The 13016-nt window shown below is 44.7% G+C and overlaps 2 protein-coding genes across 2 annotated transcripts; both read left to right on the forward strand.

Annotated features, from left to right (window-relative positions):
- Window positions 1-2296: 2296 nt before the first annotated feature.
- Window positions 2297-11017, forward strand: PLAAT5 (phospholipase A and acyltransferase 5; the record flags this gene model as incomplete). Its single annotated transcript, XM_079707734.1, is given in 4 exon segments — window positions 2297-2317; window positions 6148-6241; window positions 6244-6261; window positions 10749-11017. Coding segments are annotated over 4 exon segments (402 nt in total).
- LOC307055252 (transcription initiation factor TFIID subunit 7) lies at window positions 8001-9504 on the forward strand (the record flags this gene model as incomplete). Its single annotated transcript, XM_079707310.1, has 1 exon — window positions 8001-9504. One exon carries the CDS (start codon window positions 8001-8003, stop codon window positions 9048-9050), a length of 1050 nt encoding a protein of 349 aa, XP_079563436.1. The 3' UTR covers window positions 9051-9504.
- Window positions 11018-13016: the final 1999 nt, after the last annotated feature.

Genomic DNA, 13016 nt, shown 5'->3' on the forward strand with positions numbered 1-13016 from the left:
TGGACTTGGACGGCTATTTCCTTTCCCATGTTAGGGAAGTTTTTGACTATAATCTCTTCAAATATTTTCTCGGGTCCTTTCTCTCTCTCTTTTCCTTCTGGGACCCCTATAATGCGAATGTTGTTGCATTTAATGTTGTCCCAGAGGTCTCTTAGGCTGTCTTCATTTCTTTTCATTCTTTTTTCTTTATTCTGTTCCGCAGCAGTGAATTCCACCATTCTGTCTTCCAGGTCACTTATCCATTGTTCTGCCTCAGTTATTCTGCTATTCATTCCTTCTAGTGCATTTTTTGTTTCAGTTATTGTACTGTTCATCTCTGTTTGTTTGTTCTTTAATTCTTCTAGGTCTTTGTTAAACATTTCTTTCATCTTCTCGATCTTTCCCTCCATTCTTTTTCCTAGGTCCTGGATCATCTTCACTATCATTATTCTGAATTCTTTTTCTGGAAGATTGCCTATCTCCATTTCATTTAGTTGTTTCTCTGGGGTTTTATCTTGTGCCTTCATCTGGTTCATATCCCTCTGTCTTTTCATCTTGTCTATCTTTCTGTGAATGTGGTTTTTGTTCCATAGGCTGCAGGATTGTAGTTCTTCTTGCTTCTGCTGTCTGCCCTCTGGTGGATGAGGCTATCTAAGAGGCTTGTGGAAGTTTCCTGATGGGAGGGACTGGTGGATGGTAGAGCTGGCTATTCTCTGCCTACCATTCTAACTCGAATTCTCTCCTTGGTGTCATGTCAGTGTCTGAGGCTTCAGGTTTTATTTCTGAGGTATCACCTGGGTTAGGATCAGAGCTGAAAGTGAAATTCCTAATACCTGTATCATGATGATTTTCTTCTGCTCCCAGCTTCCCACATCTGCTCCAATGCCTGGTCAGGGACTGACCCAAGAATCAGTGTGTTTCAGAAACAGCTAGGGACTTTACATTTTTACTCCCAGGAGTTCAAAATAAAGCTCTGTCTTTGTGGTTTTTTTCCTGCCTCCCTGCCACACGGTGCAGGCAGGAACGAGCCCTCCACCCACTTCCCTGCATCATCCCTGTAATAGTTATAAGACTTTCAGAAACTGTTATCATCCAGGGGCCTTATGAAAGACTGGTTTTTCCAACCAGGTGCCTATTTCTGGGAGAAGAGCCAGAACTGGGCTGCCAGCTTGTGCAAAGGAGATAAATAGCAGATGGATGGAGGATTTCAAAGTCATATCTTATTCCAAAGAGAGAAGAAGGGGCAGGGAAACCTTAATCTGGATTTGAAGACTGGAGCATCAGCTGGGAGTGGAGTTTGCCCTGGAGGATATAGACAGGTTCCCTAAGGTTCATGAAATGCTGGGGACAGGGTAAAGTCAAGGAAAAAGGAAGGATGGGACCTTGGAAAAGCTCCCAATGTGGCTACAACCTTGGCTGCCATTAGAGTCACCTGGGGAGCTCTTAAAATTCTGGTTCCCAGGCCATACTCCACATCAATCTTAATTTTTAAAAGCTCTGCAGGTGATTTCCATGTGCAGCCAAGGTTGAGACTCAAAGCTGAATACCATCAATTTATAGTGGGAGAAACTTCAGCAAGGGAGCAGGTAACTCTAGGTGACTATTAAGTCTGTTGTGAATCCCATTCAAGTTTCCACCTGACTACCCCATCCAGTGGCAATATTGCAGGTGGAGAGTATTAAGGAACAAAAGAAAACTTAAAATTCTAAAATCCACTCCCCTCAACCCCAGAATTTTTTGTTTCCTGTACCACAAATCTTGTTCAACATCCTTGATGAGCAGCACGTGGATTTCTTTTGAATTTTTTTTGGCTTAGAATAGCATCACAATGAATTGTGCTGTCTTCCTACTGGCAGATAATTCGAGGAAAAAACAGCAAGGATAGTGATTCTGCTTTCCAGATGAGAAGGCTAGTTTGGGGCGCCCTCTAGTGGGAGCTCAGTTACCACCATATTTTCTCTTTAAGGCAGAAGGAGTTGGTTTGGTCCAGGACCCCAGTTCTGGTCCTAGCTCTGCCACTGACTTGCCTAGGACCTTGGACGAAGCACTTCATCTTTCTTGGCCTCAATTCCTTCCATGTAATATCACTGAGTAGATGGTCTGCTTTTTGCCCATAAAAATTCATTCCGTCAAGTGGGCAGGACTTCTGGAGTGGCTAACTGAGCATCTCAGAAAAATCTCCCCAAAGAGCAAAAGTAAAGCTGGACAAAACCATCAAAGACAACCATTTAAAGACTCTGGAATTTGACCAAAGGCATACAACAAATTGATAAGTGTTGAATCAAGAAAACCTACTGAATCTTGGACTCTCAGAACAATGGAGATCTGCAGTGTCTTAGTAAGTCCCCCACCTCCCCCAGCTCTGTGGTGGGGAAGTTGTACCTGGGTGGGTGGGTGGGACATGCCAGGAGGACTGGCAGTGGCAGCAGAGGGCAACTTTATTTGGAGCAGAGTGTGGAAAATTCCATGCCCAGAGATGTTGTTGAAAACAATAGTTATCTCAGTGACAAACATCATGGAAGGCCAAAATTGCAGATAGCCTGAGCCTGCAATACTGGTTGGGACAAGTGATGGACTAACAGACCAGCCAGAACTTTAATACGGAAACCCAGGTAATGAGACAGCTAAAGAGGGTCTAGAAAAGCTGCTGTTCTCTAAGGGGTGCACAAGGCTGCACACACATTTGGGAGAGACTAGAGGGGCCTGCGTGAGTCTCTAGCTCCTGGAGGAACATGAGGCCTTGTGAATGCGGAAAGTAACAGCTGGGACAGACTTTTAAACTTTAGAACCTGAATGAATTCTCCAAACCACACCGAACTCCGTAGGCAAAGAGTGATGCCTTATTGGCCCAAGATGTGGCTTAATCTCTGACCAGTCACTGGCTGACCATTATTTTTATGCCAGGCTTAAAAATAAGAGCAAGAACAAACAAACAAACAAACAAACAAAACTGAAGCAGATACACCAGTGGTTGCATGCTCTGAGGGAAACAGACATCACAGAATCAATCCAGGCAAGCCTCTAAACAAACAAACAAACAAACAACAGCAACCACTAGCCCTGGGGGGGAATCAGAATCCAAACAGCTGAGAGCCAAACACAAAGAGAAAATCTTGAAAGCAACAAGAGGAAAAAAAGACTCATCATGTACAAGGGAACCACAATAAAATTGGTAGCTGGCTTTTCATCAGAAACGATGGAGGCCAGAAAGCAGTGGAATGGCATATGAAAAGTTCTGAAAGAAAAAAAAGCTGTCAACCAAAAATCCTATATCCAGTAAACTGTCTTTCAAAAATGAAGGTAGAATAAAGGTAGTCTCAGATAAGTGAAGACTGCCTTAAAGGGAATAGCAAAGAAAATTCTTTAGGCTAAAAGGAAGTCACACCAGATAGTAACTAATCCACATGAAAGAATACAAAGCATGGGAGATTCCTGGTGGTCCAGTGGTTAAGACTCTGCTCCCTCACTGCTTAAGGCCCAGGTTCAATCCCTGGTCAGGCAACTAAGCTCCTACAAGCCATGTGGTGTGGCAAAAAGAAAAAAGCACCCATAAAGGTAATTACATTGGTTATTATTATAAAAGAGTATAAATATATATTTTAGCTTCTATCCTAATTTAAAAGACAATCGAGGGCTTCCCTGGTGGCGCAGTGGTTGAGAGTCTGCCTGCCAATGCAGGGGACATGGGTTCGTGCCCCGGTCCGGGAAGATCCCACGTGCCGCAGAGCGGCTGGGCCTGTGAGCCATGGCCGCTGAGCCTGCGCGCCTGGAGCCTGTGCTCCGCAGCGGGAGAGGCCACAGCAGGGAGAGGCCACAGCAGTGAGAGCCCCGCGTACCGCAAAAAAAAAAAAGGCCTTTTAATATGCAAAGATATAATAAATATGACAATAATAGCACAAGGGAGGGAGGCTGAAATGGAGCTATTTTGGATCAAGGATAGGACACTAGACAGTAACTCAAATCAACAGGGAGAAATGTGACTCAATTAACAGTGCAGAAAAGGCAGAGATCATCTGACTTGATAATACAAGATCCAGTTATATGCCACCTACAAGAGGCATAGTTTAGATTCAAGGTCGTAAATAGGTTGGAAGTAAAAGGATGTAAAAAGATGCAAGCAGAACCACAGCTGGAGTGGTTACACTAATATCAGAAAAAATAGACTTTAAGGGAAGAAATATTACTAGGAAAAAAGAGAAACTGTTTGCAATGATAAAACATTAATTCATCATGAAGATATAACAATTATAAACACACACATTTAACAACATAATCCCCCAATTCATGAAGCAAAAGCTGATAGAATTGAAGAGAGAAATAGACAATTCAGAAATAATAGTTGGGGGTCTTAAATACTACACTGTCAATGCTGGATAGAACAATGCGGCAGAAAATCAGTGAGCATATAGAAGGTTTGAACAACGATATTAACCAACTTGACCTAACTGACGTTTACAGAATAGTCCACTCAACAATAGCAGAATACATATTCTTCATAAGCAGACATGAATATTCCCCAGGATAGGCCATATTCTAGCCATAAAGCAAGTCTCAGCAAATTTAAAGGGATTGAAATAATATATTTCTTTGTTCACATGAAATTAAATTAGAAATTAACAACAGAATGAAATTTGGGAAATCTACAAGTATTTGGAAATTAAAAAACATACTTCTAAATAACCCATGGGTAAAAGAAAAAATAGAGAAATTGGAAGATATTTTGAGTTGAATGAAAATGAAAACAGAGCATATCAAGTTTTATGAGATGCAGTTAAAGCAGTGCTTAGAATAAAATTTAATATAGACTGGTGCGGGTTTGATCCCTGGTCGGGGAGCTAGTATCCCACATGTGTCATGGCCAAAAAACCAAAACATAAAAAACAGAAGCAATATTGTAACAAATTCAATAAAGACTTTAAAAATGGTCCACATCAAAAAAATCTTTTAAAAACAAAGGAAGATTTCAAATCAATAATCCAAATTCCTACCTTAATAAACTGGAAAAAGGAAAGTAAACTAAACCCAAAGCAAGCAGAAGGAAGGAAAAAATAAGTATTGGAGCAGAAATCAATGAAATAGAAAATGGAAATAAATGGAGAAAATCAGTGAGGCCATATGTTGGTTCTCTGAGAAGATAAATAAAATCAACAAACTTTGGTTACGTTCATTGACCAAGAAAAAGAAAACTCAAGTTACCAAAATTAAGAATGAAAGAGGTGGCTTACTACCAGTCTTACAGAAATTAAAAGGATAATAAAGGAATACTGTGAATAACTTTATGCTAACAAATTAGAAAACTTACATGAAATGAACAAACTCTTAGAAAGACACACATTACAAAACTGACTCAGGGATAACTAGAAAATCTGAACAGACCTATAACAGGTAAATTGAATTAGTAAATAAAAAATCTTTTCACAAGGAAAAATTCAGGCCCAGAGGGCTTCTCTTGAGAATTCTACCATACATTTGAAGAAGAATTACCAATCCCTCACAAACTCTAAAAATAGAGGAGGGAATGCTTCCCAACTCATTCTGAGGTCAATGTTACCCTGATACTAAAGTCAGGCAAAGAAAAGAACTACAGACTAATATCCCTTATGAATGTAGACGTGAAAGTCCTCAACAAAATAGTAGCAAACTGAATTCAGCAACATATAAAAAGGATTATACATCATTACTAAGTGAGATTTATCCCAAGAATGGGAGTTTGGTGTAACTCCGCAGCCCAAAGCCAGAACCTGCAGGAGAACCTTTTCCTCTTGCAGTGTCTCTCTAGCGCCCTCTATTGAGAAAGCTCGCATGGTGCTGAGTTTCAAGGAGAAATGCTTACAGGAGCTCCTTCACTTATCACAGGGCATGTATACATACGGAGCTGTGCATTTGGAGCTGGCACTGTCAGCCTCAGTGGCTTTAATAATGAGGGTGGTAGCAGGAGTGGGCGGGTCCCTCGGCCATTTGTGTGAAGAGAGCTTTTTGCAGCCTGGGTTTCTGTAAAGTGATGAAAGGCAGTGTCTTCAGGCTGAGCTGTAGCCAATCCCCAAACAAGGTCTCTGGAGTTCCTTGGGCGTGTGAAGTCTACTTTATTTTATTTTATTTCATTTCATTTCATTTCATTTCATTTTATTCCATTTCATTCCATTCCATTCCATTCCATTTCCATCATAGGGTAAACCAAGACCCAGACCTGGAGACCTGATTGAGATTTTCTGGATTGGCTACGAGCACTGGGCCGTCTATGTGGAGGATGACTGTGTGGTCCACCTGCTCCCACAAGTCAGAGTGAATACTCTATTGAAATATTGATATTGAAGTTAGCAAAGTAAAAAGGACAGTTAATTACTGTGTTCCTCAGCTGCTGCCTTACTTTAGCAACAGAACACCCAAAGCATGACTGGACCTTAATTTACTGTGTGATAGAGCTTGGTCTCTGTCCACCAAAACCCACTGAGTGTCCAGCCCTAAGACAGATGAAATTATAAAGATCATTCCTAAGTTCCCTGACCACCTAGACCACTCTTTCTTTTAAAATAGAAACGTAAGAACCGGAGCCTCCATTTTGTAATGACAGCAGTTCAATATCCTTCCTCTGTTTCTGAGGGTCCCCTGGGAGGGCTGCAGGTGCTTATGCGTTCTGATTGTCACTTCCTATTGTCCCCAACTGCTGCATCCATCTGGTTTCCTGGTCACCTTTGGCACCTCCATCCTCACCTTGTCTCCCTGCTTTTCCAACCCGTCCCAGGCTGCTCCACCCAACGTGTGGACATCGTTCTCCTTTCATTGCAGCATTAACACAGGGCTGAGATTAAACAGGTGACTAATTAAATTTTGGTGGAGATTTGATGGGGGCAGAAGTGGTGATAGTGGACGATTACAGCACAGAATGTGAAACAGCTTAAAACTGGACATCCAGAACCATTGGTCACATGGTGGCCTCAGGAGATGGGGGAGCTGGGAGAAGGGGAGACGGGGGCTCCTCTGTGTAATCTTTGATGCTTTTGGGATTTTGCCTCCTGTGCAAGTACTGCCCGTTAAAGATTAGATTACAGAGAGATCCGGTAAAAGCCCTGGCTTAGCGGAGGCGGTAGCGGAGGCGCGCGGGAGAATCTATGTCCTTCTTAGAACCGTTTCCTCTAGATACTTTTAAACTAACAGCTCTTTGCGAAACAGTCTTCATCCCTTTAAGGCCAAGTTCTCGCGAGACGACAAGACGCCGGATAGCGTAATCGCGCGTTGCGCCTGCGCGCGCTGGGGCAGCTCGCACTTCCGCCCGAGGCGTGTTGCGACTCAGCGGCTGCTCGTCTCGTGTGGTGACGCAGCTGTTTTTTCTCGGCTAGGTCTGCTGTAACGGACGGAGGCTGCCTGAGCTGCGGAGTTGCAGAATCTGGCGTTCGGAGCTGCGGTTCTTGGCGAGATTTCGCGTTGCCCGTCTTCAGCCATTTCACCGATAATCAGCGGATCGCTTTGCCAAGTGCCAGGAAGAACAAAGGAATTCGGAAGGAGACTCTCGGCTCCCGGCCGCCTTTCTCTGAGTGGCTTCGTTTTCCGCTCGCGCCTGTCCGGAGAAACTGGACTTATAACCGTCACTGGATTGTAAGTACCCGAGGCGAAGAGAGCTCACTACGCCCCGCTTTTTGCGTATCTTTGTTCCGGGAGAGTTTGTGGATTGGGAGTATCTGCTGAGCCTTACTTTCTGTGCCGAAAATCATTCCTAGGAGCCGCCATTTGCTTTCCCTGCGTTGTCCTGCAGCGGCATCCAGAGGTTGGAACTTGGCATTGCAGCTAACAGATTTAAATGGACCTGAGTAAGGCAATGCGTCATTAACGACTGGTATTGTCACAGCATATTTAGAAAGACTTGGGGCTTAATTCAGAATAGACGCTTAGTTGCTGTTCTACCTAGAACTCTTTGTAATTAAAGACTTCAATTTATAAAGAACTGGTCTTTCAGTTGAAATAGCTGAAATTTTTTAGTGCAACAAGTGGTTACTAGAGAAAAAGTGAGTCACAAAGAAGTAAAGATGAGTAAGAGCAAAGATGATGCTCCTCACGAACTAGAGAGCCAGTTTATCTTACGCCTACCTCCGGAGTATGCCTCTACTGTGAGGCGGGCGGTACAGTCTGGTCATGTCAACCTGAAGGACAGACTGACAATTGAGTTACACCCTGATGGGCGTCATGGAATTGTCAGAGTGGACCAGGTCCCACTGGCGTCAAAATTGGTGGATCTGCCATGTGTTATGGAAAGTTTGAAAACCATTGATAAAAAAACCTTTTACAAGACAGCTGATATCTGTCAGATGCTTGTCTGTACAGCTGATGGTGATCTCTATCCTCCTGTTGAGGAACCAGTTGCCACTGCTGATCCCAAAGCAATCAAGAAAAAGGATAAGGACAAAGAGAAAAAGTTTATATGGAACCATGGAATTACTCTGCCTCTAAAAAATGTCAGAAAGAGAAGGTTCCGTAAGACAGCAAAGAAGAAATATATTGAGTCTCCAGATGTGGAAAAAGAAGTAAAGCGGTTGCTGAGCACAGATGCTGAAGCTGTCAGTACCCGTTGGGAAATAATTGCTGAAGATGAAACAAAAGAAGCAGAAAATCAAGGCCTTGATATCTCTTCCCCAGGAATGTCTGGCCACAGGCAGGGCCATGACTCATTAGAACATGATGAGCTTCGGGAGATATTCAATGACCTCAGCAGCAGCAGTGAAGATGAAGATGAGACACAGCATCAAGATGAAGAAGATATAAACATCATTGACACTGAGGAAGATCTGGAAAGGCAGCTACAGGACAAGCTAAATGAGTCAGATGAACACCACCAAGAAAACGAGGGAACTAATCAGCTGGTTATGGGAATTCAGAAACAGATTGATAACATGAAAGGCAAGCTCCAAGAGACCCAGGACAGGGCAAAGCGACAGGAGGATCTCATCATGAAAGTGGAAAACCTGGCTCTCAAGAACAGATTTCAGGCTGTGCTGGATGAACTGAAACAAAAGGAAGACCGAGAAAAGGAGCAGCTCAGCTCTTTGCAAGAAGAGCTAGAATCACTCCTAGAGAAGTGAGGAGAGTTTTGATACTTAATTTCATTCCTGACGGTGGTCAGCCTTGAAAGAAAAACTTTGTTTTCATCACCTGGACTAGATAGTAAAACTTTGCAGTTGTTCCCAGTTTTCTCCACTGCCTTCTATTGGATTTGTTTTATAATTGTGAATTTCTATCATTTGTTTTTGGAACCACTTTGGTGGGTGTTTGTCCTGTAGTAAGTAGGAATATATAGACAGATAAATGTAGGGAAGTTGTAGGATTAGTGGAGTGAACAGTTCAGTTTGGTAATTAATCACAGCTTCACTGCAGGACTTTGCTGCTGTTTCTCCGTTTACCAGAAGCTGCCATTGCTACTCTGTGATGCCATCTGAGATAAATTAGTAGATTCTAGTTTGGTGGCAGTGAAGTTTGTTTACATACGTTTTCCCATGCTGTAGCTATTTTCCCAGTTATTAAAAGCAGTTTTCCACATTTTGCATTGCAAATCATTTCATAAAGTTGTTTTAACAATAAATAAAAGCAAGTAATTTTCACCTTAAAAAGATTAGATTACAGAAGGACACTGGTACCAAATGCCTGTGGCCGCACCTTGTTCACAGCTCTCATCCTTGTCTCCTGTCCCCCTCGGTTGGTCCCGCCTCTCACCTGGCTGAGACCTTCCTGCAGAGCAGAGTCCCTCTCCCCTCGCTTTGCTTCCCCACCCCATCCACTCATACCCGTCCCCCTTCCTGTCTGGATGCCTACACGAAGAATGAAAAATTGCTTCACATTGCATTCATCTCCACCTCTCCTTTCCAGACTAAGTCCAGGAGACTTCCTCTTGTGTAACCAAAGAGTTGTACAAGTTAACAGTTTTGTCACCACCGCCCCCATCAGATCTTCTTCCAAAAATGAATTCTGCCATCTTTGTTCCTGAGAGCCGAATTGCCTACTGCCAGCTTTTGTAAAATCAGCAGGTAGTCCTCAAATACTTGAGAAAGGAACAAGGGACATTTCTTGCACTCAGACAACTTACAGAGGGGGAGGGATCCCACGTTTGCCTCTCCATATGGTTGTAGCAGAAAAACAGTCCTGATATTAAATTACCACCCACCTGGCCTTGGGCAGCTTCCAGACCTTCTCTGGAGCTCTCTCTCCTCTAAGGACTGAATATGATAATACAGCAGTTTTCAGACGTTTCTGTTTTTCCAAGCTGTGGAACCCTGTTTTCAAACAAACCCTTGGTGAGAATCCTGATACTTGAGCAGAGAGAAAGGCAGAGTGCCTCTGGGTGGAAGCGGGTTGGAGCGGGTCTGCATGGTGGCAGAGGGAGGCCTATCCTGGAACCGCATGACAGTCCCTTGTCCAGGAGCTGACTCTTACCTGTAAGGGTATTCGTCACATGTTTGTGAAGATTACTGGAGTCTGGTTAGGAAAGCAAGACTCCAGTCCTAGGATTTGGTCGGGTCTGTACACCGAGTGGAGTCTGGGCCTACACCATAAGGTACCCCTGGAGCTTGATGAGAAAGAGATTGCAGCGGTGGTTGAAAGTGGGAAGTGCGGAAAGCTGGCCCTTTGCAGTTCATTTAGTCCAACTCCCCATCCTCTGCTGTGCCTTTTAGAGACGGTGAAACCAGGACCCCAAGAGGAGCCACTGATCCAGCACCTGGAGTGAGCCGGTGCTCTGCCCCACTGCCCCTTGCAGTTTCCAACTTTGGCTTGTCTTTGGCCTCTAGGTGAGGAATTTGAGGCCAGCAGCATCATGTCCATCTTTAGCAACCAGGCGGTGGTGAAATACAGTTGTCTGGAGGACGTGCTGCATGGCTGCTCCTGGAAGGTCAACAACAAGCTGGATGGGACATACCTGCCCCTACCCGTGGACAAGATCATCCAGCAGATGAAAAAGATGATCAGCAAGATAGCGCAGTACAGTCTGATCGAAGGGAACTGCGAGCACTTTGTCAACGACCTGAGATACGGCATGCCCCGGAGCCAGCAGGTGTGACACCGCCTGCCCCCGCCTAGCTCTGACTCGGGGTCTTGGGGCTTGTTGCTGTATCAGGGGTCCAACTGGTGATCCGTGTTTTCATTATTATTTGTTGGCCTTGTGGGGCCTTCCATTGCTCCAGGACGGCTCAGGAGGAGTTTTCACCTCTACTGACTCATGGAGGAGTAGAGGGGGCACTGGGCTGCATAGTAAGACCCCCAGGTGGAATCCCTCCTCAGCCACTTAAACTGGCATTGTCTCCTCGGCCAAATCATCTTACTTGTGAAACTGTTTTCTTCCTTTACAAAAAGGGGAAAAACTGAGGTAGATACTCAGAGCTAAAGTTGCAAACTAGCAGCTCGCGGGCCACATCTGGCCCACAGACGTGTTTTGCTTGGATGACTAGTATTTTTTTTTTCTTAATTTGAATGACTTGCCAACATTTAAGAATATAGAAATTTATTTAAAAAGATCTGGATTCCCAGCCTCTCTTGGACAACCTATTGATCAGGCCACTGGGCCCTCATTCCAGCTGCTAACACTCTACAGGGCTGAGTAGGAGCTCCCCCTTTAGAAGGGGTGTGGGGCGTCGGTATGTCACCTACCAGCTTCACCCACATTCCCTGCCTGTCTTGTGTGCATTTGGGTCTGGCCTCCTTCCTCCCCCAGCCCGCCCCACCCCATGTAGGATGGTGATAAATTACATGTGGTACACTACATGTGAAAAAGCTTTGAGAGCCTAAATACCTGTGACAATTTGAGCTGCTCTTGTTACTATTTGGACCTTACTAAAACCCCATGAGATGAGAGGAGGAAGTGTGTACTGCTGCCTTTTTTTTTTTTGCGGTACGCGGGCCTCTCAGTGTTGTGGCCTCTCCCGTTGCGGAGCACAGGCTCCGGATGCGCAGGCTCAGCGGCCATGGCTCACGGGCCCAGCCGCTCCGCGGCATGTGGGATCTTTCCAGACCGGGGCACAAACCCGTGTCCCCTGCATCGGCAGGCGGACTCTCAACCACTGCGCCACCAGGGAAGCCCCATGGGAATTTATACTTTATAAATTTTAGCTTTGAATTAACTCAGTCATGGATTAGTAAACCTTTTGATCTGAACACTTTGAACTCATAGACCATATTAATAATTAATCAAGGGAACCAGGTGTTGTTTGATTAAGAGACCAACAACTCCCCCACGCCAGGGCGTATGTAGTAACTTCGAAATACAGCACGCATCTGTCTCTCGCTTATTTTGTTTGGGACAGAAAGACACTTCCCTGGGTCCTTTCTGGTTTGTACCCAGTGAGGCAGAGACCCTCAGGAGCATTTCAGGGCTGATGTTCACTCATTCATCCAACAGACATTTGGGAGTGTCTGCCACGTGCCAAGCCCTGGCTCCGCCCACCTCTGCCTGAACCCATGCGCGGTGGTCAGGGCTGGCAGTGAGCAGTTCTGAGACGGTTGGGGGGATGCAAGACACAGTGGAGCATGGGGTGGAGACTACCTGCTGGACAGTGGTCTCCCCCTGCTTCCGAGCTGTCCATAAAGTCATGAGCTCTGGAATGCACACACCACACTTTGCAGATGAGGAGGGGAGCGTTTCCTGAAGTGTTACTAAAAAACCTGTAGCAGTTCCTGCATTCTAGGGTAAAAACAACTCTGCTTTGAGTGGGACCCCTTGGTGAGCCTATTTAGTCTTGTAGATATAAGGCACATACCCACTGTTGGAGGGGAGATTCCAAGGGAAAGTCATCTGAATGCAAATGTTTCTGAGATGTTAACTACTGGTCTCTTGTTTGTGTTCTTATTTTTTTTTAGTGTTTATTCCTTTTTGCTTTGGGGGGATGGGTGAGTGGGGACAGTCGTGGCATTGATTTGCTTGGCATATCACAGGGAACAGAGAACAGAAACGTGCTGTGTTCCTTAATTAGGGAGGCCCGGTCTAAGTGACACATGGCCCGGCAGGTGCTACGTACAACCCAGATGTTTTGCTTAATGATGGAAAGATGGACTTCGGGAAACCC

The sequence above is a fragment of the Hyperoodon ampullatus genome (assembly GCF_949752795.1).
Source record: "Hyperoodon ampullatus genome assembly, chromosome: 7".
Lineage (NCBI taxonomy): Eukaryota > Metazoa > Chordata > Mammalia > Artiodactyla > Ziphiidae > Hyperoodon > Hyperoodon ampullatus.